Here is a 26,482-nt window from a genome sequence, read left to right as displayed (position 1 = left end):
GCCCTCTGGTGAATAACTCCTCTTCTCTGTGATAGTCCCTCAAGTGCTAGAAGACAGCTATCATGTCCTTCTGTTTGATAGGCTACACATTCCTAGTTCCCTTAACTGTCATATGATTTAGCCTCCAGACTCTTTATTATCTTTGCTGCTCTTCTCTGCCCTCTTTCTAGGGCTTCAGCATCTTTTCGGTATCATGATGACCAGAACTGGATATAGTATTCCAAGGGTAGAACACTTATTTATTTCCTGTGGGGATTCGAAGCTAGCCAGTCTCTTAATTCACCCCAACTCTAGTTGCAGATTCCACCACACATGCTGCTTATTTTCAAAAATGCAAAGTTTAGTTCAGTTTAAAGCTCTTTAAACTAAACTAAACTTGTCATTGCACCTCATACAACAAATTAAATGCCACCTTCAGTGTACATTATAACTATAAACATAAAACACAAACACATCCTTCACATTCTATACAATTGAACTGAAAACCCCTGATATTCCCTTAATATTGCACTATACAGTAGAATTCAATCTAGTTACTGCTCTGGGATAGAAGCTGTTTTTCAGCCTATTGGTCCTTGCTTTTATTATCTGGTACCGTCTGCCAGATGGTAATAGTTAAAAAAAAAAGGTACCCAGGATGAGATGGATTTTTAAGAATGTTTTGAACTTTCTTAAGGCAGTGGTTTACAATAGCTGTTTTTATTAAATATCTCTCCCTCCCTCCCTCCCCACTCTCTTACACACACACACACACAAAAATCAGATATGCTGTCTACAAAATGCAAGAATATTTAACTACAAACGACATGGTTCTGTAATTCAATAAATGAATTTCGTTCATTCTTTATAAGTCAGGTAGAAGATGAACTTTTCTGAAGGCGAACACACCTCCAACACAAAGGCGTCTTTCTTGCCATGAGAGAGATCCAATTCTGCAATTTCATCAGAGCTTTCAGACTGAGATCTTAGCAACCTGGTCCGGTGTCTTGGTTCTGGAATGGGAGAACCTACAATTTCTTCAGATGTCTCCTACGCAGAACAATATGGTATCATGTAGGCATCTCACATTTATTAAATCTCACAAAAGAGCTTTAAACATTTCACTGTTACCACCACAACTTTCTTCCAACATAAAGAAAAAAAAGGGTATGAGATCTCTTAGTATTTCTGTCCTGATCAAAATGAGTAACTTTTCCCTCCCTTTTATTCTTGAACCTGTTTAGTTTTAGAACCACTTTCTTCTCTCTCCTTATTTTTATTGGGTTCTCTCTTTAAACATTGATTAGCTTTATATTTTCAGAAGTCAACTACATTTAAGCTTTCATTCATAATACAGGTAGTACTCAACTTTCAGCAGTTCATTTAGTGACTGTTTGAAGTTACAACGGTACTGAAAAGCACTTAAGAAATGGGGCAAGAAAGGTCATAAAATGGGACAAAACACACTTAACAAATTTCTCACTTAGCAACATAAATTATGGGCTCAATGGTGGTTGTAAGTCAAAGATTACCTGTAGGGATAAATGTCCCTGCCTTATGAGAAGCATGTGACTTAAATTGTGTCAGTACTTATACAACATGGCTTACCGGAGGGTTAATCTCATACAGCTCTTTGTTTCTGGTGATTGTGTCATTGATTTTCTTCTGCACATGAGATATATGCTGTTCATAAGTGGCATCACTGGGAGTTTTTCCCGCAATCTGAATACCACCAGGAGTAGGTAAAGCAGCCAGGTAAACCCCTGTAGCAGACTGTAAAACAAGTATGCCAGTAAGAAAATAAGGCTTTATGGGAAACACAATCTAACACCTTCCTCCTATTGGTATAAAAAATGTAAGGGCTTAAAATGTGTTATTGACTGTTTATCTGGGTCAGTTTCCTCAAACATAGCACCCTGAAGATGTGTGGATTTCAACATATTCAGAAATTTCCAAGTAGAAACAAAACTAGATATATATTTTTTTCTTTAATGGTGTCCGCAACATCTTAAAGCTCTTGAGATTGAGAAACTCTGATCTAGACCAGGGGTCTCCAAATTTGACAACTTTAAGACTTGTGGACTTCAGTTCCCAAAATTCCTCAACCAGCTGTGCTATGTCTCCAGGAATGTGCTGGGTAATTCTGGGAGTTGAAGTCCCACAAGTCTTAAAAGTTGCCAAGTTTGGAGACCCCTGATCAAAGAGTTATAAACCTGAATTTGTAGAAATCTTGGCAATTTAAGCTCACGGGTTATCTTTGTGCATTTAATGTCAAACACAAAAGGCACCATTACATGCTGTAGATATAACCCCACAAAATCAGTGATGAAGGATAACATCTGACCTCTAAAGAGATCTTCATTAGTAGCCTTTATTGTGGTAGAAACTTTTAAAGTGGACTGAAACACCAGAAACTGGCTTCTAGCTGCTATTCATTAACTTTAGAAAAAGACTATTGTAAGTCTTTCCATTTTGAAATCTTCATGGTTTATTTTAAAAAGCTGTTTCTTTCTTACAACCTTTTTTTTAAAATGACTAAGACGACAAATCTTGACATTCTGGGTTTATAAGACATGTAAAACCATCCTATTTTGTTCAATGCTTAAGTATTTTTCCAGGATGAAAAACTGGAGGGAGATTATACTAGAGCAGGGCTGTCAAACTTGCGGCTTGTGGGCCGGATGTGTCATGCGCTGGACAGGCACGTGACGCTGCCATGACGATGCAAGTTGGACACCTCTGTCTTAGAGGATTAGAAAAAAATATATCAAACTGTTTAAAACACAAATGGAAAACTTACTGCCAGACCCATCAACATCGTTTCTCCCACCGTGATCTGTATCCGTAGGCCAAAGAGGGCATTCATCCCTCTCAGCTTCAGCTTATTCATCAACTGAGTGTGTACTTCATACTCCATAAATGGCAGCAGGTTACTGATGCAGGTTGCGTTGGCTTCGGCTTGGGCTTTCTTTTTCAGCCTACATAGCCTATTGGGGAGGGAACAATAAATTTCAAGGCATGTGGCCTTAAGGAATCATAGAGTCATAGGGCTAGAAGGGACCTTGGAGGTCTTCTAGTCCAACACTTTGCTCAAGGTAGGAGTCCTTATACCATCCTGGACAAATGGTTGTCCAGTCTTTTCTTGAAGACCTCCAGCGATGCAGCTTCCACAACTCCAGGAGGCAAGCTATTCCACTGGTTAATTGGGCAAGACATCCCACTGATTAATTATTCTCACTGTCAGGAAATTTTTCCTTAGTTCTACGTTGCTTCCCTCCTTGATTAGTTTCCATCCATTGCTTCTTGTCCTGCCCTCAGGCGCTTTGGAGAATAAATTGACCCCTTCTTCCCTGTGACAGAACTTCAAGTAGTGGAAGACTGTTATCATGTCTCTCCTGAACCTTCTCTTCGTTAGACTAATTATATCTCACTCCCTTAGCTATTTCACTGTATGATTTAGCCTCCAGATCCCTTATCATCTTTGCATCTCTTCACTGCACTCTTTCTAGAGCCTTGGGGTATTTTTTGTCTCATGAAGTAGAGTAGAAAAGTGAAAGTAGAAAGCAACAGGGGTATAAAAATCTATGTAAGTGCTGAGAGCACTTATGGAGACCCTAGGCTTTTTGCAGCATTTACAGAGAGAACGGCATTTTAAAGAGAAAAGCCACAATGAACTGAATTGTTAGTTCAGCAGAAAAAAGTGTTGTGCTTGGCCAAGGCTATTCTACTAAGAAACCTCGCTGTATTCTGTGGGATCTCTTTCTTCCAAATGTCCTTCACTGCTAAAGAATGGGCCAGGGACAGCAGATTGCTTATCTGTGAACAAAACATGCTCACTGAAGTAGGGCCAGTTTGGTCTGGTGGTTAAGCACCAGGCTAGAAACTGGGAGATTGTGAATTCCAGTCCTTAGCCATGAAAGATGGCTGTCTCTGGACCAATCACCAGGGAACTGTGAATTCTAATCCTCTTAGCCATGAAAGCTGGCTGGCTGGCTGACTTTAGGCCAATCACCAGGAGACTGGGAGTTCTAGACATGAAAGCCAGCTGGGTGGCCTTGGACCAGTCACTCTCTCTCAGCCCAACCCACCACCTCACAGGGTTGTTGTTGTTGTGGGGAAAATAGGAGGAGGAAGGTGGATGTTTGCCACCTTGAGATACTTCTTGAAATAAGAAAGGCACAATACACTTAACAATAGGTCTTTTCTTCCTGTATTCCCACCTGGCTTGGATGAGGCATCCTTTCCCAAACACCACTGCGTCCACAGGCAGGTCTATGGTCGTGAAAAGAACATCGGGCACTTTCTGCTTCCTGCAGCTGCAGCAGTAAGCAAGGCGAGCTGGGAATGGCATGTTCAGTTCATCATAAGGGATGTGGCAGAAGCCACAACCGGGAGGTAGGGATTCCTCTAGCCTAAGAGACAAAATGTTGACAAGTCTAAAATTGCCTTTCAGACGCCAACTTTCCAAACAGGGTTGGTTGCTTGAAGTGGGGGGGGGGTTCACACATGGCTTATATACAGATATCCTATACAGGTAGTCCTTAACTTACAACCACTGGTTTAGTTACAGTTCAAAGTTATGAGGGAACTGAAAAGAAGTGACTTATGACCACTCCTCACATTTAAAACCGTTGGAGCATCCTCGAGGTCATGCGATCACAATTTGGCAACCGGCACTACTTAAGACAACGGCAGTGTCCCAGGGTCACGTGACTTACCCTTTGTGGGTTTTCCAGGCAGCTCTGACAACCAAGCCAATGGGGGGGAAGCCAGATTTGCTTAAAACTGCACAATTCACTTAACAACTGCAGTGATCCACTTAACAACGGTGCCAAAATATGATAAAAATGGCTATGACTCACTTAATGCCTTGCTTAGCAACAGGAATTTCAGTTGCAACGGTGGTCATATGTTGAGGGCTACCTGTACATGGCTGGCCAGTCGGCTTTTTTTAATAAACTTTTTTTTTTTTGCATTTGAACAAGTTAATCAACAGACATTCCTGTCTTCCAAGAGGCCAGATAATTAATTTCCCCTCCCCCTTTTTAAACCACACCAACTCCTGACAGATACACATGCACGGACAGATTAATAGAAACCATGTAGCTTTTTGTGAATTTGGTTTCAATAGCTCTAAAAGACACAAAACAATACAAATACTCATTTTTGTTAGGTTTAGAGTTCATGAAGCGATTATTTGGGTAGGAATGGAAAAACTTGTGTCATGAAAGAAAGAACAGTTTTAATGGGTCAGAAAGACAACTACAAGTAGGTTTTTTAGCAAATTTGGCTATGAATGCAAATCAGCAACTAAATGTCGCCTGCTAGAGAAATTTATTTTTTATAAAAACATTTATTTTATTTAGTTATTTATCTATCAAATTAGGAGACCACTGGGTAGGGTGGAATCCTTAAAAGCTACAGAATGTTTTTATTAAAAAACAAAGTGTAGGGGTCAGTGGTATTTCATCATTTTTTTGTTGACCAAGACATGTTTCTGAGCAATAATTATCTTTTCTCAGCCCCCTCTACAATCTCATACCCTTCTGAAGGATCTCCCAACCATCTGGGACAATATGGTACTGTCTTCTGGGGGATCACATCATGCTGAACATGATGGTCATCTCCCAAAAGAATGACTTGGCAACATTAGAGCTAGTAAAAAAAAATCAGCATTTTTTCCACTTAATACATTTTGGTGGGGTGTTTTTTTTCTGAAGAGCTGAACTTGATCATTTTCTATTGAAAAATTATATTTGGTGAAACCTTGATTTGACAGATGAGGGAGGAGGCGGACTGTGTTACACTCAAAAGGCCTGTAAAATCGTACAGGGTGTCCTTTGTGGCAATTTTAGTGCTTTGCGGACTGACACCATGACAAATCATGTCAGCTTGATGCTCTGAAGTAAATTGTCATAGCTGACCCAAGTATATTGTAGATTCAGCTCTCTCACCCAGACCTGTACAGTTATTGGGGGGAGGGGGTACATTGAGAGAAAAATCTGGACCCTGAAATGGGGCTCCGTGAACTGAGGCTTTGCTGTGACTTGAAAAGGAGAGGCAAATCTCTATGTTTGGCTGGGGAATTCTGGGAGTTGAAGTCCACGCGCCTTAAAGTTGCCAAGGTTGGGAAACCTTGCTTTAGTGCAGGGGTCTCCAACCTTGGGAACTTTAAGACTTGTGGACTTCAACTCCCAGAGTTCCTCAGCCAGCATAGCTGGCTGAGGAACTCTGGGAGTTGAAGTCCACAAGTCTTAAAGTTCCCAAGGTTGGAGACCCCTGCTTTAGTGTATCATAAAATTTTGACAATGGTGTGATACAAAGAGTCACTTGCACACTCAGTGTTAGGAGAGGGACAGTTTGAAGCATGGGAAAGGATTTGCATTCTGTTGTTAGTAGCCAAATGGTTACCTTATTCAGGCTGTTAGAAATTTTAAAGCAGTAAGACTAGTGATTGGGGCAGTCCCACAACGTCTGCTGTTGTTAGTGAAAAATCAGTAAAGTAGTCGGCCCCCGCATTCTGTGCTGTACCACTGGTAACCTACCCTAATAGAGAAGAACTATCTTGGTTTTGAGGAAAAAAATCAACCTCTCCCTTCTCTGACCCTATGGAAAAGTAGCCAGGCTGCCATGACAACCTTGGTTCCAAACAGACTTCCATGTTTCCATCCTGGAGAAACCTGGGATTCAGCACAGCTGCTGTGCCAGAGGCAGACAAAATACAGACCTCCTCACTGTGAAAGGGAGAGAGAGAGAGAGAGAGAGAGAGAGAGAGAGAGAGAGAGAGGAAGGAAGGAAAAGAAAAAGAGAAGGGAAAGGAAAAAGAGAAAGGAACAGGGGGAGAGAGAGGGGGGGAAGGAAGGAAAAACAAAAAAGAAAGAAAATCAATCATGGGTTCAGTCATATGCATTGCCAAATCTCTTCCCAAAAATGAAGACGCCACAACCCAAATCCATGTTGAAAGTGAGTGTTTGGAGCAGGGGAGTTTTGAAAAATAAGCTGAAAGTTTTGAAAAATAACCACCATAAGGTGGTTATTTTGATTGTGATAAGGACAAGTCCTTTTCAAAGTACAGTGGTAAAAGCCTGAGGGATACATTAGGCTCCCATGTGGCGTGCTGGATGCTCTGTTCCAAAACTAAAATGGCAGCCTAAGGTTCAGGGCTTTTTCCAGGCTGAGAATTTTAAGTCGATGGGTGGGAACCCCCAGACCTGGATCTGAGGAAGGGCGAGGCAAAAAGGTAAATATACTACCTTTACACATCAATCAAATACAGCTAGTATTTGATTTTATGCCTGCAATGGCGTCTGCCCATCACGATCCCAGGTTGTGACAGTTGTAAAGCAGGTTGTCATGCGACCAACCAGATTTTACACACTTTTTTTGTGGCAGTTGCAAACGTTGTGAACCAACTGTTCATGATGGGACAATTTTGCTGAAAACTGAACACAAATGCTATTTGGCAAATGCTGCAAATGGCCTTAAATGCAGGCTAGTCGCCGAGTGCCTGAAATGTAGTCATGTGACTGGGGAGTGGGGGGGGGAGGGGAGTAGTGGCCACTGAAACTTTGATACTGGGTGGTAAATCCCCTGGGGAGATCCATCATGATTTTGAACGGTCGCTAAATGACCTGTCATAAATCAAGGACTATCTGTAGTTGCTAATATGATGAATTCCCTATTATGTAGAGCGAGGGTGGGGAATCATGGCCCCTTTATGACTTGTGGACTTCAACTCCCAGAATTTCTGAGCCAGCCATGCTGGATCAAGAATTCTGGGAGTTGAAGTCCACAAGTCTTAAAGGGGCCATCGTCCCCCCACCTCTGATATAGTGGATCATTTCCCAACTCTTTTTTCCCCCGTATCCTCAAGTCAGTGTTGTCGCCTATCTTCTGTGCCTTCACGTCCCCAAATGGCATCTCCTCTTGATAGCTTGATCACTGATCAAAAAAGGTTACAAGGCTTCAAGCGAAGTTGCCTTGTGCCACAGGTAATACAAAGGAAGGTTCTGCTGTTCAGAAGAATTTGTCGTTTTTTTGTTCACCAAAGGAAACAGCAGCAATGCAGAAGTAGCATCCTACACCATTGCCACTTCCCAGCAGCTAAGTGGCTATATTACTACATGCCCCATCATCCTGAGCCTTCCTACTTTCCCATTAATTGGCGCAAGCTTTATACAACCAATCTTCTCTTTTTTACCCCTTCCTTCTGCTGCTTGCAGAGATTTAATTATCAGAGAAACTGAGCCAGTGAGTTACCAAATGCTAGTTGATTCACTGTAGCCCACGACAGCGTGGCATCCCAATGCTTTCGCATGGGATTTGATTTCTTGACGAACTTCTGCCCACCAGGCATCCCGTGTTTCCGGGTCATCTGAAAGATACAGAGCACATCCGTTTACTATTCAGCAGAGATGCAGAATGTTTGGTTAAAGCAGAGACATTAACTAAAGGCTGGTTAACTTGTTTAAGCTAGCATAAGACCTCAGCAACATCCTGTTTCTTCTTCTGCCAGCCAATTCAGACAAGGGTGGCTACTTCCGTGGGGTGGTGATTTCATGCAATTGAAGCTAGTCCATTTCTCTTTGGATTCTCAGAGAATGCAAGAGCTCAAGGATGCGATTTCCATACTTACAAGTTTTGCTCAAAACACCATTTACAGGCAATCCTTGACTTACAACCACAATTGAGCTCAAAATCTCCACTGCTAAGCAAGACAGTTGATAAGCGAGTTTTGCCTCATTTTACGACCTTTCTTGTCACGGTTATTAAGTGAATCACTGCAGTTGTTAAATTAGCGGCACAATGGTTAAGTGAATCCAGTTTCCCCATTTGACTCTGCTGGTCAGAAGGTCGCAAAAGATGATCGCATGAACCCAGGACACTAAATATGAGTTGCCATCTAAATATTCACTAAATATTCCGTTGCTATCTGAATTTTGATCACATGACCATGGGGAAGCTGAAACAGTTGTATAAAAAATGGCCATAAGTCGCTTTTTTCAATGCTGTTGTAACTTCGAACAGTCACTAAATGAATGATTGTAGTCAAGGATCACCTGTATTAGGCTAAACCTCTCAAGCGACACACCAAAGTGTGTCTACGAAACAAACGGCAGCATCTACAACTACAAACTCATTTTCAGTCAGCAAATCTCAGTATTAAAAGTCCACTGTCACAACGTGTTTCCCTTGGATCATCTTTTTTTTTTTTTTTTTGAAAAAGCAAGGAGATAGATTGTAAGATAAATTAAGAGTTTGGATGATTTGAATAACAGTTTAACTTTGTCATGATTAAAAAAGCAGAGTGAAATTTGGAGATTTAAAAAGCACTGAACCATACAGCTCACTTGATGGAAAAGAAGTTTTTAAAACTCTCTGGGCAAACTTAACATTCTTACATGAGCCCAAATAATTAATTGTCCTTGTTTTTGTGTGTTTAACTGAGTTGACAAATACCAACACCTCGATCACCAAAAGACTTATGAGATATTCTGTTTATACTTTTAATCTCACAATGGAAAAAATACTGAGGTGTTAGGTTAATGCTGAATAACTCTATTGCTTATTCTGGGAAAATATCAATAAAGAAAATACATTTAATACATGTATTAAAATATGTATTCAGAATATTTTTAAACTAATAATGTTATAACCGTAACCCAATTTTAAGTTGCCACATTAAAGGCATACCATGTTGAATTAGCTTCATGTTAAAATTTCAAACCTGACCTCTTAATGTTTTCAAAAGCATACACTTTTTCAATATTTGCAAAGATGTACCAAGTTTTTTTGTTTTTTTTTTTTTGGGGGGGGGCATTTCAGAAGAACCTTTGTTTGTTTAAATATCTTATATATGAACTTGCAGTGATATTGGAGGAAGCTGCTTGTAATTTCCAGAGACAATGGAGACCTACACAAGCCAAACTTGTTTTTAAATTGTTAAGAAAAGTCAGCTTGTAATAGAGGCCTTCCTAGCCTAGATAAAATAATTTTGCAGCAAAATCTAAATTGCACAATGACATATGATTTAGATGGGACTTTGGGGGTTTTTTTCTCAAAACACATTCCTGAAGAAATCATCAGGTTGCACAAAATTCCTAAATGAAAAATCATTGTTTCACTCACTCCACAATTACATCATAGACCCAAATTTATTTTAACTGTCTTGAGATTCATCTTTTTTCTTTTAGAAGAATATTTTTGAAATACAAAGTAGTACTTTAGATCTTATAAGAGACTAGTACTTGAGGGTCAACAGAATAGACTTAAATGTACTTAATGTGAAAGGTTTTAGAAATTTTAGAAAATGACAATGTAGTTTTAATCTATTTCAGATTATTAAAAATTATGTCAATTTTATAAAGGACATATCTGATAGAACAAGATAAAAGCTCTGATGTGGTTTTATAGTGCATTTCCTTAATACTTCAAAGCAAGGTGAGGCAGGTAGCTGCCCTGACTCATAAACATTTTTTTCTCTTCATGCTCAACAAGGTGTAACTGGTAATTTTAGTTGATAAAATATGATTATGATGTTTATCTAACAAACTCCGTTATCTTTTGCAATTTTCAATATTTGTTATGACTATTATCAGACCTGGAGATTTTAATATTAGTTTCTGAATGAGGTATATACTCAACCATAAAAGATAATAATTACTGTAATTACTGTAATTACATCATAATAGATAAGTGAAATTTGATCCGTGGCATTTCTTGCATCTTAAACTGAGGGAATATGCTTTATACTCAGCAATGAATCAGATTTTGGGAGTGTGGGTTATGTTTTGGATTCTTTAACATTATTTCAAAACATTCACATGTGCATAATTGAAAATTATGATTTATCAATTTACAACTGAATCAGCTTAAACTTACAATTATAATAGTTTATTACAACACCCAAAAGCCCACATTTCAATGTATTTTCACTGAATTTATTTGATTTTAAAATCTGTAAATTATAAAGAATTGGTAGGAATGGCTAGTTACTTAATTTCTGAATGCAACGCGTATATGTGTATTATTGCACACAAACCCCTCTGGTGTGCAGATGATGAGATGTCTCACTACCACCTTATACAAAGAAATAAAAGAAACTAAATATGATTTAAATAATATCTTACACAGCAAACTGAATTAAACATGTTTTCATTAAAAATAGTGAGAAAATGGTGAAAACCCTGGCAAGATATTGGCAAACCATGTGAAGTATATATTAAGTTGATATATATTCACAGATTTATTAGTACCGTGTTTCTCCAACAATACGCTCCCCCCAATAGAAAGACACAGCATGTTTTCTAGGCATAAAATGAAATTAAGCCCCTTCCCTCCAAATTTAGGCCTAGTTTAAAACATGTGAAATTGGGGGGGGGGGAGGCGGGGGGGAACTTGCCATTAGGAGTGCCCCGCCGGCAGCTACGCCTCACCATCAGCCGCTCCTAACAGCCAATCATGGTGGAGCACAGAGGGCTCCCTTACCCGGGTCAGCAGGCGGGCGGCGTCGGCATGGATGTCCGGCAGCGTTTCAGCTGCTTCTCAGGCCTCCGTAGCTTCCACGGTTCCCACCGGTGCTGGCGCCTCTCTCGCCAGCGCTGTCTCCAACAACAATATCTGAGTCGCTCCCACTTTTCCCCCGTCCCCGTAACAATAAAAAAAAATTTTTTTTGAGGTACCTGGGAGCGCTGCGCGCTGCATTTTGGTTTAATCCTGAGCGGCTGGGTGGGTGTGAGAAGAGCCGAGCGAGTGTCTCTGCTGCTGTTACCCTTGGTGCTCCAGCCTCGGGCTCTGCAAGTTTGCAAAAGTCCCGGTGCACAGCCCGTTCCTGCATTCCAAGTGCCCAGGCTGAGCTGCAGCTGTCCCTCTCTCGCCAGCGCCATCTCCAATAACAGCGGCAGCAGTGGCGGGAACCGTGGAAGTGTTTCAGCCACTTCTCGGGTGGGGGAGCTACCTCCGTAACTTCCACGGTTTCCGCGACTTTTGCAAACTTGCAGAGCCCGAGGCTGGAGCACCAAGGATAACAGCAGCAGAGACGCTCGCTCAGCTCTTCTCATGCCCACCCAGCCACTCGGTATTAAACCAAAACGCAGCGCTCCGCGCTCCCAGGTACCTCAAAAATTTTTTCCTGTTGTTACGGGACGGGGGAAAGCGGGAGCAACTCAGATGCTGTTGTTGGAGACGGCGCTGGTGCGTGGGGGGGAGAAGAAATTAATTCACCCCCGAAAAGACGTCCTAGCCGTTTTTTCGAGGCTCAAAAAAAAATAAGCCCCGGCCTTATTTTGTGAGAAACACGGTAGCTAACATATGGGCTTTCCCAAAATATGTTACATTCAGGATCCAGCTAAATTGTTAAAATTGAAAATTTGAAAGTTTTGGGAAACCGAGTTAGCTTCACTCTGTGCTGAAAATAACATGTAAAGAGGGAAACACCTGAAAATAAAATACTTTTGAGATTTAAATATACTTTCTTGGAAATGAATTTTCTCCTGCATGTTTTAAACTTTACTGGATTTTATCCCCACCCTCCTCCTGCTAATTAATGGAGGGAGGAAATCATATAAACAGAATGTAATGCATATTTACATACAATAGACACAAACTTACCTTTGCATGTCAAAAGATAAATAATGACTTAATAAAAACCAAGGTACCACAACATGGCAGGCGTCGTTTATACCAAACATGGGAACGCAACGCAATGTAATAGCATTCGCTTTGGTTTTCAGACACAGTGATTCACAAGCAGCTTTTTTCTTCCTTTGGGGTTTTGACACATGAGCCACACAGATTCACAGGGCAACCGCTATCAGAGCATTTACACATCGAAGTAAAGCTACATAGACAGTCCAGAAATTGAGGGGGGGAGGGGCAGCAGGATGGCATGTGTCCAGCACACTTCCACAAGGGCATCGTCACCTGTTGTGTTCCAGGCTACAGCGGAAGCTTACAGAAGAGCTTGCAAAGCAGAGTCAGCAGACGGGAGCCAGAAACAGTGGATTGTTTGGCGCATGCTTGGGTCAATGACGGTTCAGACTTAAAAATATGGCAGCTCACTGAAATGGTTACAGAAAGAAATGGCCCTGAAGTCTTGGTGAAAGCAGAAGGCAAGCAAACATAGCACCCACTCACAAGCTTTTCTAGCAAAAATCTGGTTCGGTAAATTAAGTCTAGAAAGGGTTACCAAAAAATGTTGGGGAAGATTTATTTAAATTGTCTGCAAATGGAGTTTTTGATGTTACTGCTTGGAACAGCAGGGGAAGACAGGGGTATTAGAACTGTGCAAAACGAATACAACTGAGAAATTCCTGATGTTTAAAATCAGCCGGCAGCAAGTGAGAATAATAAACCAGTGGAAGAGCTTGCCTTCAGAAGCTATGGGTGCTCCATCACTGGAGGCTTTTAAAAAGAGACTGGACAGACATTTGTCTGGAATGGTATAAGGTCTCCTGCTTGAGAAAGGGGTTGGACTAGAAGACCTCCAAGGTCCCTTCCAACTCTGCTGTTATTCTGAAATTGAAGCTCAACTTTTGCAAGTTTATTTCAAGAATGCATCCACTTCTCCCAATACTGTTTTTATTATGACACATTATCTCCCTGGTACTTAGGGATGAATTTTTACTGGGAGGATGTAAAAACAACGGTGTTTGGAAATGTGTTTAATTAAAGATACTAAAAAGGGGAGATCCACATCTACGCATCCCTTAAAAATAAGTGTGTGGGGGAAAAGAAAAACACATTGATACAAAACTGTAAGATACATGTTGTAAAAACATCACAATGGTGACTTAAATTTATTGTGGCATAATAGAAAATGAAGAACAGAAAGCACTTTTTAAACTCTTATTTTGGGGGAAAGAGAGTAAGATATAAACTCAGTTCAGACTTTACAGTGAATTCAGTGACCAACTGAAATACAGTGTTATGTTGAAAGCTGAAGTCAAGTACTGCATCATCTAATTTGAAAATATCTTCAAAGAATTCATTATGAGTGAACGAATTGTTGATTCGAATAAAGGAGAATATTTGTAGCTCAGGGTTGAAATGAGGGGTCCTTGATGCTCTCTGAGCTGGGTTTCTTTTTTCTTGAAAACTTTTCCTTACCCAAACTGGGTAACATCATCAGTGCTAGTGTAGCACTGTGCTAATCTAGGACTCTTGATGTTACCTCTTTGGGTAATTACATGTCTGCAAGAAAACAGCCAAGCTCAGAGAGCACTAAGGAATTGTTAATTCAATGCACAAAAATCCCTCAAAGATGGGGCTTTATCAGTGCATGGGAAACACTTTCAAATCCACCATGCATTCATCTTGCATTTTTTGTACAAGAGGGCCAAGAGAAGTAGAAACTTCTGTAAAAATATGTTGCAATTTCTCCATTTAAAGCTAGGTAAATACTCAGATATCTCAAGTCAATGTGACGCTCTCCTCTACTTCCTTCAACATTAGGGAATATGTCTTTTCCATACAGGATATGTCTAAAGAAAGCAGCAAAGATCTGCCTAGGGACCTGGGAAAAAAAGCAAACTGCCTGATGTCCTTACATCTGTCTGTCTGTCTATCCATCCATCCATCCATATACTGCTAAAACACTAATTCTCATAACTTCGATTGTAAATTAAGGACTACCTGTACTAACGGCTGGGCTGGGCTGGAGTGGAACATACTCTATAACAAGACAACATGTCCTATGCAGCAATAGCTTGACATGAGAAGAGCTGCAACTAACTTTGTTTGGATTAAGAGTATTTCATTTATTTTAAAACATTTAAAAAATAACATAAATGACTTGATTAAAAAAGAAGAAAATAAGAAAAGACATGGTGGTTGGAAAATAAAAGTGTCAGTAAATAAGCAGGTAATTTACAATCATTGTAAATTTAGAATTCATTATTTCAGTGATTAAATCATTAATTTAAACTTGACCAATTTAGGTAAAGCAAAATCACTGTGTCATATTGACGAATAATTGTAAATTCCTACAAAACTCTAAACACTAATGTTTGTATGGATGTCACCCATATTATCTAAAACAGAGGCACAGCATTTTATGAAAAAAAAAAAAAACACCAAGTCACAAAAAACCCTGCAATCAGTAGAAACAATATTAAGTTCTAAATGCCCTCCCATTGCACCCAACTGCTGATTACATCAAGTTATTTATAAATATTGAAACTGCTTCTGGTTACTATTTTTATATCAAAGATTTCTTACTTAAAATCCATGTTTTTAATGTTTGCCTTGCTGTATGACATGTAATATAAAGGGAAGCCATTCTTGTTTAAAGTTAAACTTTGTATGTATATACGGTATGTATGTGTCAGCTGCCACTATCTACTTTACTTGCGCTTCGCTGCTATAAGGTGATAGTCTGCCATGAGCTGTGAGGAAGTGGAATGAATTATACCTATACCTATAATACCTATAATTACCTAGAAAATCAGAAATAAAGAATTTAGATAATTTATCAAAAGTGTAATATTCCAAATACGACATGCCAAATTCTTAAGGTACTAAGCATGTGACGGGTTGCAAGCCCAACCTAAAGTAACTATTCCACAGAATCCTTATTCCACAGAAATACAGGTACTGCATGAATAAAGAACTTGTAGCCTTCCAGTAGGTCTAGACCAGGGGTGTCAAACTCACAGCCCGTGGGCTGGATGCATCACACGCTGGCCACACCCACACCCAGTTTAGCAAAGGGGGGGAAAGTCCCAATATATCATGTGACACTGCCTTGACGATGTGAATTTGATACCCCTGGTCTAGAACAATGGCCAATGAATACATAAAAATCCATAAGAATTATTGTTCTATAACAGAGGTGTCAAACTCAAGGTCCACAGGTCATATCTGGCCCACAGGGTGCTTAGATCTGGTCCTGGAAACCGCAAAGGACTGGTCCGGGGTGCTTCTGCCATTGTAAATGGAGCTCGGGAAGGCCCCCAAGGTAAAACACAATCCTGATGCGGCCCTCAATGAAATTGAGTTTGACACCCCTGTTGTATAACCACTGAAGGACTATAGATTCTCCATTTGAGAGGCTCAGGACAGAACCCAAATGCAACTGTGTTCACATAACTATTGTAGTAGAACTTCTGCAGGGACTAAAGTTAGCCAGAACATAAATAACCATACAGCACTGCATTTTTCCAATGTAATATAGGCCATCATTTTTTTTAGCACTAGCCCTTTGTAGACCACATAATACAAACTGGTCAATCTCTATACAAAATCAATCAATCAATTGAATTGAAAATAAATGGAAAAAACACATATACAAGTGAAGAAACATTTCTCTCTCCGAGCAACACTGATTTAATATTCCGGAGGTGCCATTTTTGAACCCTGAAACTTCAGAGACAAACCAAACCATATTCATTACAAGTTTCAACCATCTTTTTGCACCTTGAACAGAATCAAATAAGTTTTGTCTTTGACAACATTGATTAATATCAATCATATTATGGGATTTTTTATTTCTTTTAGCCTACCTCTTAAGTTCTTGGCACATCCAAACCAAGCATGGGGTAGTTTAATACTACATATATCTGATAAACTAATTTATTTTCCTAAACCTGCTTCTTACTTGTGAATCTTTGAGATGCCACAAAACTGTTTCTCCTGCAAGAAGATATTGTGGATAGGTCTGTAGACATCATAAAAAAGTGGCATCAACATAAAAAGCCACTCCAAAGCTAGCTTTGTGATTTAGAGCAGTGGTTCTTAACCTGGGTGATTTTGTTTTTCAGGGGGGCGATGGAACAAAAATGGGCGACGTGGCGGCGAAGGAATGGAAGGGGGGCGATATGGGGGCGATGGAGCGAGAAGTTTTAGGGACACTTTTGGGACTTTTTTCGTACAGTGAACCACCGTATATCTGTCGTACAAAAACATCAGATCGCTCGCTATTTATTAGTGGATTGAACTGTGTTTTAAAATGTTCCTCCAGCTAGCTTCAGTACAGAACGCCGAGCATATGTGAATACGCATCGCTCATCTTCACGCGCGTTGCGCAGCAGCCTCTATCAGTCTACCCATTAAATTTGTCGCTCTGATTTTTGTTGCTTTCCTTCTGTAAAAATCTTCTTTGTGTCTTTTTAACCCTTTTTACAGTGTGCATGAAGATATATTTTCCTCGAATCTTAATTTAGTTTTAGAGTTTTCGTCTTGAAATTCTTAGTTCCTGCATTGCGGTTTGTTCTTATGCCCTTTTTATATTTCTTTTTGCGTCTTAAAATTCACTTGTAATTAAATCATTAAATGTTACTGTTTTTTTGGGGCATTTCATTTTCTTGCAATTGAATTTTGTTTTCAGTGGTCATTGCATTTAAGTGTCTTGAATAAATAAGATAATAATGAAATACATGTATCACGAAGTTTGGGAGTAAAGTGATGGGTGGCATCAGAATTTTTCACAGTTGAGATATGAGAAAAAGACTGGAAATAAATTATTTGCATTGATATGTCCTGATGACAATTTTAAAGAAAACATTAAACGTGTTTGCATAAATTGAAGAATTATTTCCCTGTGTTGTGATTGAGAGGTTTTGTTGGGGGAGGGGGCAATGATAACTTCCTCAATGGCTCAAGGGGGAGGTTCTTTAAAAAAGGTTAAGAACCACTGATTTAGAGTACTTTACTTCTAGATGGATCACACTAAATTCTAATAGATTTATTTATTTTTTTAAATATATTGTTTGGTAGGGCTCTTATTTCCTTCTTTGGATAAACCAATTTAGCCAAGCTACTTGTAGCCTAAGCTGAAATGTCAAATTAAACCCTGTTTCTTAAACTATGGACAAAGATAAACATCCGGTCCTGATTTCTATTATAGACCCAGAGCAGAAATCCCTTTGGTGCAAAAGTTTAAAACTTTACCCAACTTACACAATACGGAAAGCTATGCTCACTATTAAGTTTCAGGCAGTCCTCAACTTACAACCATTTGTTTAGTGACTGTTAGAAGTTACAATGGCACTGACCGGGTTTCACACTTACAACTGTAGCAGTGCCCCCATGGTCACGTGATCAAAATTTGGGTGTTTGGCAACCAGTATGTGTTTATGACAGTTGTATTGTCCCAGGGTCACGGGATTGCCATTTGTAACCTTCCCAGTTGGCTTCTGACAAGCAAAGTCAATGAGAGGAGGCAGATTTGCTTAACAACCACATGAATCACACATGGCACAACACAGGAGAACAAACTCATGGGACTAGATTCAGCAATCCCTCTGCATTTAAAAGACAAAGGCCACTTTTTTGAAGACAGCAAAGTCCACATTTTGGACAGACAGGACCGCTGGTTTGAAAGAGGGGTCAAAGAGGCCATCTATGTCAAAATTGAAGAGCCCTCTCTCAACAGAGGGGGAGGGTTGTGACATCACCTGTCTCCAGTCTACAATACAGTCCTTTCAACAGTTCCAAGAAGGTGCCACACCCATTTGCACCAATCAAGTGACCCTGAGGACACAGATAAAATCTCCAAGCAGCCTCATTGACACCCTAACGAATGCAAATGACCACCTGTCTGCCAGGAGTATAAATCCTTCCATTCCCCACCATCCAGTCAAGAGCTGAAGAAGCTTTTTGGATGAGAAGCAAAATGTCTTCAAAAAAAAACCAGAAAGTCCAGTTGCCTCTTGAAAAAGCACCTTTGGGACAACCATGACCTGGACGACTGAAAATCTCCAGACATAGAAAACTTAACAATTTCTAAGATGTCTAAATGGCCAATAAGTTAACAATGAGAATCTCTGTAGCAATAGTATAAGTCAGTGATGGCTAACCTATGACACGCGTGTCACTCGTGACACGCCGAGGCACTTTGACTGACACGCCTGTTGGTGTGGGGAAAACCTGCACATTTAGAGGCTGCCTGTGCTCTGCTCCAATCCCTGCTCCCTGCTTGTTGCGTGGAGGCGTGGTGTCACCGCTGCCGCAAGATCTTTGCAGCAGAGAACCAGTTTTAACCGCCATAAACTAAGGTTTGTCAGTTTCATTACCTCAGGAACGCTACAGGAGGAAAGGAGATCCATGAGGTTCACAGCCCTGTAAGGTGGCCTTCCGATCCCCACATCCTGCACCTGCAGCCCTGAGACCAGGGAGACGAGTTTCACAGCCCTGTGTGATCACCCCAGCCCAGTCCGTCATAAACCAAATTATTGATATTTCTTGAAGTGACACACGACCCGAGGAAGGATACACTTTTCCCCGATTTTCGACACACTAAGCTGAAAAGGTTAGCCATCACTGGTCTAAGTGCTATTGCTACAGAGATTCTCATTGCTTACTTATTGGCCACAGTGCTTTACCACCCTCTCTAAGCAGTTTACAGTCACCATCTTGCCCCCAGCAATCTGGATCCTAATTTTACCAACCTTGGAAGGATGGAACACTGAATCAACCTTCAGCCGGTCAGGATCCAACACCTGGCAGTGGCTGAGTCAGCCTGAAATACTACATTCTAACCACTGTGCCACCAGAGCTCTTTAGGCAGATTTAATCTACAACTGTATGATTATTGCTGATATTAATTAAGATTTTCTCATTTCCAATTACAACTCTTGATGAGTTCTGAAGAGTAATCAAATGAAAAGGTGTCTGGTAATCATCAGTTATGTAGTCTAAGCTAAGAAATGATTAATAAACTAGACTTTACATGTGCTCATCTGGTTGAGAACCAAACATGAATTACTCTACTATGAAATTATTAATCCTAGCAACAGCCGAGGAATCCAGAAATAGTGTATTTACACTGGTTTACCATTACCAGTGTTAGCTGGAATAAGCTATCCTAAAAGGATTTAGGATTGTAAGCAATCCTAAAACTTAATCTACTTCTGCTGAAATTGCTGAGGTAAAAAAACCCAAAGTTAAATAATTTAATATTCAAGAACGCTGATGCTGCACTGAGGCAATAATATCAGAAGCTGATATTATCAGAGTTACAACGCCCCACTTGTGACCACATTTTGGATGCTTAGCAACAGGCCCTCATTTCTACGGTTTGCAGCATCCCAAAGTTATGTGACTGTGATTTACGATGTTTTCTGCCAGAAACCAACATTTACTTTGTTTCTGGCAAAAAGTACTAATTTTGGACAATGGGTTTGCTTAACAACCACCACACAGAAGTTGTAAAATCAGGGTGGTCTACAATTGTTGGCCAATTCGCATGACCTACAATTGTAATTTTGTGCTCAATGATTCCCTGTAGTCATTGATTTTTATTTGTATGTTATGTTTTTAGCACGCTTTTAATTACATTTTTTATTAACGTGTTTTGTGTCACAGAGATGCATTTGTATCCATAATTTGCTTGTGCTGATCTATAACTATAATAAATCATCCTCTCTCTTACCTATTTTGCCTTTAACAGATGTGCAAGTAAAATTCAAGATTCTACTTTTAATCTATAAAAGCCTATAGAAAGAATCCAGGATACCTATATTCTGCATAGAAAATGCTATCCCCAAGATCCAACTAGCTCCCATTTTAATTGCTTTTTAAAAAATGGGGGAAAACATGGTTTTTCTGACGGGCCTTTGGAATCTAATACTGTATATACTCTCTGTTTCCTATCCAATCAATAGTAGGCTATATTAAATTTTACTGATTTTTTCCACTTATTATGCTTATGGCTCTTATTGGTTTTTGTGATTTGATTTGTAAACTGCAAAGAGATCTGTAATTTTGGTGATACAGAAATACTAGGAATGCCATAAACAATAACTAAATAATTTATCTCAGCTCCTTTTCAGTGAATGATTTTGAAGCTTTCTGAGAATTTAAATCAATATTCAGAGCAAAAGCAAAGACAGCTTCATGATGCTGTCAATGATTAAACATCTGATTTATTTTGAATGCTTTTATTGACAAAAATTTGCCAGAAATAATGAATGTATTAGGTGATAGATTTATCAATCGTCAATTTAGTATAACTGGGGAATATGCCTCTGCAAATCATCCTTCTTGGACAGGAAAATATGCTGTTGACTCAGAGATAAGAGCTCAAATAGCTATACTATTTCTACTTCTGTACCCGTTTCCTTGAATTAAAGTATTGTACAATAGGAAAAAAGGTGGGATTTAAATGCAATAGCTAAATAAATGTTTCTTCCGACATAACGAGTATGATATTTCATGCTTTTTCACTGACTGAAATTGTGTACAATTGTAGAACTAAAAAGAAAAACTAGAAAAGAGATTCTAGCATAGGGTTTCCTTTTCAACCTTCCTAAAATGAAGCAAATGAATGCAAACTCACTTTAACATAGTTAACATAAGCAAGTTGAATATTCATTTGTGGAAAAAGCATATTACAACTCATTCTGATCAGCTTCTTTTGTTTAATTTAAAAAATAACTCTCCATCTAAAGGTTCCAAAGAAGAGTATGCCATTCATTTTGAATATTTATCCATACTACAGTATTAGTTGGCCTGCACTATTTAAATTATTTGATCTTGAATAAAAGAATAAGTCTCTTAAAATATATATTTAATCCAGTAACCTAAAATACACAGATTAAATCATACAGAATCATGCATTTGTCTTCTGAGTCTACCTCAATACTGTAACTTGATAATGTGACTTTGGCTGTATTCTTCAGTTAGTCAGTACTGTGTGATAATTTAAAATTTAAATGGCCTATATTAAAACAGTACATATACCTAAAATCCATAAATAACCTAAAAAGTATGTGCAACATGAATAAGATGTCTTATTCAATAACAAGAAGTCATTTTGCTTCTAATACAGATGTAGCTAAAAGTGATCTTCAAATAAAAATTCTCCATAACTGAGAACCACATAGAAGATCCTACTTCTAGTACAGGAAATGCTAAATCTCAAAAGGAAAGAATGTAGTGTATGATGTGATTATACTGATATAGAGGGATAATTAGGGACATACAGTCTAGCAAGAACCAATGGGATTTAATTTCATAATATAACCTACTAGATTAATCATAAAAGTTATTTTAAATTTTCTCAATTAAAAAGAACAAAATTTGAAACATTAGCTTGGCAATGAGTTAAGGTATTTCTAAAGAGACTTCACTGAGCTGCCATAATTTTTGTCAGTGTATGTAGTACTGAATGACTAATAAAATACCTGAATTGAAACTATTCCAGTCTAGTAGTTTGTATGATCTTGTATTACCCATAATTCCGACAAAGGCTGAGTTCAAAACAGCAAATAAGTAGATCAGTTATGGCAGCAGAATATAGTGAAAGAAAGAAAAAGAACACACACATACATCAACATACATCAACACACACACACACAACAAGAATACAACTGAGAGGGTTGCTTCAAAGGAACTGGAAAGACACAGACAGCAGAGTTAATAAGAGAATGAAAACAGAGAAAGACAGGAGGAATATATTGTGTTAATCTAAGTGTAGGCTAAGTAAAACAAATAAAAAATAATTAATACCACCTTTTAAAAGTTTGGGTTATGTTTCTCCATGCACTGCTAGTAGTTTATACATTTTAAAGTCTATCCTATTTGTGCTAAAAGTGGCTCATAACAGGGTTTTTTCCCTCCCCTTTAAAGCAAAAGACTTGGCAGATATAGCACTATACAAAAAATATTAACATTTTATCAGCATAACCTTTAATCGTGTTTCATGGTATTCTCTTACTAACCATTCCTAAACAAACAAACAACAAATAAAATTTGTAGAAAAATCTAAAAAAAAATATTACAAAGTTGACATTTTAGGAATTGACCTAAAGCACAAAACCACGAAAGTAGGCATACTGACACCCAAAGTTCATGCCAAGGCCAAAAGCAACAAAGGCCATCTGCACATCATTGCCTCTTTGAAAGTAACATTATTTTGATAATAGGGTATAAACAGTACAAAAAAAAATGGTTAGACCACTACCAGACAGAGGCAATCGTGTCTTATCTGGCAATCATCCATTTCAGCAAGAACAGAGAGGCATTTTGGAAGGGAGAAAGTTTCTTTGGGAAACTGGAGGTAAGAAATGAAGGAGAGTTTTAATTTTTGGTACTTTCACCTGAGAGGTGGGAGAAAGCAGAGGATGAAGAGAATTAAAAATTGATCTATGTAAAAAAAATCCAACTAAAATCGGTAGGCCAACGTCTCTTTTTGATTCTTGTCAAAATAGAGCTGTATCAGGTAAGGAAAAAAATTGTTTTACCAACAAAGGAGAATATCTATAGCTCAGGGTTGAAATGAGAGGTCATTGGTGCTCTCTGAGTTTGATTATTTTCTTGCAGATGTTTCATTACCCAAACTAGGTAATATCATTAAACTATTTTTCACTCCATCCCACAAATGGACCTTTGCAAGATTTTAAGCAGCAACTACTGTATATTGACATTGATTGCTATAGTTTGTAAAAAGGCATTCAGCACAGCAATGGCCACAAAGATTAACAAGGAGAGGATTAATAGGAGAAAAAAAAGTTAGCTGACTTATTGTCCCAGACAGAATCTGTTATGGCAAACATGCTGCAGTCAAGGTCTTGATATTAGCTATCCAAGATAGAGAGGTTCCTCTGCTAAAGATCATTCTTCTGACATTTTATTTAAAAAATTCATTGCATTCAATTTAATCTTCCACTAAAGCAAACAAGGTAACCAGAGAAGCATTCAATTCAGATGATCAAAGATATCCTAAAGGAGAATACACAACCTGTGGGTAAATTTTCTGGCTGTTTTTTGTTCCTAATGGAACTTCCATTCACATCAGAATCTGCTCAAAAGGAAGTTGGGAAGGGAACTGGACGGGATTATAGGAAAAGACTAGACAAGACTACAAGCTGGAATCCACCTGCAAGGAATCATCTGGATTACTTGGTACATTCCTAAGAAAATTTTCTCAAAACTTTTTGGGAGAAAAAAAATGTGACTTCTATCAAACATTTATTTGTTCAGTGGTACCACAACTAAAAGGCAAACAATTCCAATTATCTTCCTTCCTAGTCAAATACCAGGGTTTATTTTTATTGGTTAGAAAGACCAATAGCATTTATTCTGTTATATGAATAGAATTATTCATTTATTTAGAAATATGACCAACTAATTAAAAAGACCGGATAGGCAGGGGAAGGGCAAGAATCTAACCCAGTCTCCTATAGACCCTGGACCAGTAACTACAGAATAAAAACCTACAAGTAGAACATTACTTGGTGGGGGGTGTGTGTGTGTGTGTGCTCATAATTTGTTTGGCAGCATTCATATTTACTGCTTCTAGTTATTGCTCTAAGATATATTCCATTTAGACTAGCTCGTTTTGATCAAAGACTGGAGATTTTTTTAAAAAAAAAAAACATTTCTTCAATGTGTCTCCCACTTAGGCTGCTCTAATTGGCTAAAAAACAAAACAAGCAAATCTGGATGCTTTAATGCTATCTAAGGAAAAACGTCTCTGTGCCAGAGTCACATTGTTGCTTGAGCTCCTGCAGGGCTGGGGAATTCTGGGAGTTGAAGTCCATAAGTCTTGAAGCTTCCATGTTTGGAGACCCCGATTTAAATCCATGCTCGGCAAAGCAGATAGAATGTTTTTTTTTTCCAAGGGGACAAATCTAAATAATCATTTTCTAGAAGTTCCTGCACTAATTCCCAGACTAATCCTGAGTCAGTAAGACTCCACCAAGAACAATGCACATTCTGTTCCATGGGAAAATATACTAGACTGGGAAAAATGCTTATAATCCCAATGAAAATGAAAAGACCAGCCTTACAAGAAAGATCTTTGTCTGACATGCATTCTCTAGCCTTAGTAGAACAGATTGGACACTAGGAATCAACCATCTTTAGCAAACCTAAAGGTGCTTTTCCAAAAGGCAATTGGACTTCTTTGGACTTTTCCTTGAAAGAAGCAGCTTCTCTTGCATGAGAAGTGAAATGTTTTTTAAGGGAAAAAAATACAAGAAAGTCCACTTGCCTTTTGGAAAAACACCTTTGGGACAAACATGACCTGGATGATTGAGAATCTTCATTGACATCTTTAACAAAGTTTTTTGTAATGATTTTCTTACTAGTTAGAGGAAGCCATTTTCTACTTCCAAAATATACTTCCGGTTGGGTTAAGGCAAGTGGATCTTTTAAAGACATTTTATGTAATTTTTAGAACCTTATCTAAATCATCATCATTCATGTCAGTTGGCATTCTTCAGTGCCAAAACTTATAAAGACTTTTAAAAAAAAAGACAGTACGGAACACTCAATAAGTTTGCCCTCAATGTCTTGCTGGGCATTTTAATTTCAGAATCTGGAAACAAAATAAAAGCAATTAATTCTAGAGTGGTATCGTATGAGTCATATAGCTCAATGGCACAAAAAACACTACAAGGAAGCTGTCTGAAATGTTTGCTAAACACCCTGTATGCTTAACCATTCAACATTTTCCAAGTTCTAATCTCCAGCAAAAAATGATAAACATAAACACAAAGAAACAAGGTCAGGATGAAATGTAAGTAGATTTAGGCTTATAACATACCTGGATTGTGGATACGATCCAAGAGTTTCACAGAGCGGGCGCTGACGACTCCACCAACGTGGAGAAGGAAGCCTGGAGGAAACGTCGTCAAAGTAAAAAAAGGAAATTCCTGTGCCAATCAGAAGAACAAAATAGCCATTGACCTCATGAACTGGTCCTACTGCTCACCAATTCAACATGCATGGAATTCATGAAATACAAATGAAAGAAAACAACTGGGAAAGGGCTGCCTTCAAATATATACCAGGAGTTGGCAACCTTGTCAAGTCAACAGACACAGGTAGAGTTTTGGGAAAGTCACACGGACTCTTTTGCAGCATTGCTGCATTGTCACAGATGCTCACTCCCCAAAGATAAATTGATTTTCCCGCTAGAGTGCATTCTGCCTCTCAGATGTTCACGATATCCAACAAAACACTAGGCTGTACCCACACACGCATGCACCCCATTTTTACTTTCTAAAAATGTCTCTGGGGGTTCCATGTGCAAATGATGCCAATGCTAAAAGCTGGCATTATAGCATGTTGCTCTTCAAAAAAAAAATAACCCCAATAGATAGAAAAGGAGGTGCCCATGTGTACACTGGTGTCCATGGTCAAGATGTTGCCTCTCCCTGGTTTACATTATGCATTAAGCAAGCAAAATGTATGCCATCCAGTTTGCTTGGGGCAGCAGACATCTCAAAAGCCAATAAAATACTACTTTCCCCCACGTAATCCTGCTGCTAGACTGAATTGTTAACCGTACACTGTGACACCATAGAAAGCTGAGTCAGATTTTTTATGGTGAGTGCCTTAAAAGGGGAACACATTTTAAAGAGCTCTCCAGTTGTAGAATATAATCCCACCTGTTTTTATTTTGAAATTGTATGTGCTAATCTCATTTACTGCTGCTTCTCCTTATTATAAATTATAATCCTGTGTACATTTTCTTGGGAGAAAATTACTGTAACAATTTATTTTTAAATAAGGATTCATACAACATGGCTGTTGAAATCTAACACTTTAACTCTAAGCT

The 26,482-nt window shown here is 38.8% G+C and overlaps 1 protein-coding gene across 30 annotated transcripts in view; it reads right to left on the bottom strand.

Annotated features, from left to right (window-relative positions):
- C2CD5 (C2 calcium dependent domain containing 5) overlaps positions 1-26,482 on the bottom strand; it is a 78,084-nt gene that overhangs the window by 19,841 nt on the left and 31,761 nt on the right. For 8 of the 30 annotated variants that reach the window (XM_087968797.1, XM_087968800.1, XM_087968808.1 and 5 more), the window contains 7 exons: positions 25,466-25,574; positions 8,239-8,353; positions 6,618-6,713; positions 4,200-4,391; positions 2,780-2,966; positions 1,588-1,752; positions 889-1,029 (listed from right to left, as the gene is read on the bottom strand). In XM_087968797.1, coding sequence (XP_087824923.1) covers positions 889-1,029; positions 1,588-1,752; positions 2,780-2,966; positions 4,200-4,391; positions 6,618-6,713; positions 8,239-8,353; positions 25,466-25,574 — 1,005 coding nt within the window. Of the gene's footprint in view, positions 1-888; positions 1,030-1,587; positions 1,753-2,779; positions 2,967-4,199; positions 4,392-6,524; positions 6,714-8,238; positions 8,354-22,100; positions 22,167-25,465; positions 25,575-26,482 lie in introns of all 30 variants that reach the window. The other 22 variants (XM_087968801.1, XM_087968792.1, XM_087968782.1 and 19 more) reach the window with 6 other exon arrangements.

The sequence above is a fragment of the Notechis scutatus genome, chromosome 6 (genome assembly GCF_049901735.1).
Source record: "Notechis scutatus isolate UNSWTSFEM ecotype Mainland chromosome 6, rNotScu1.2, whole genome shotgun sequence".
Taxonomy (NCBI): domain Eukaryota; kingdom Metazoa; phylum Chordata; class Lepidosauria; order Squamata; family Elapidae; genus Notechis; species Notechis scutatus.
Note: the sequence above shows the minus strand (reverse complement) of the source record. Positions and strands in the feature narration are given on the sequence as shown.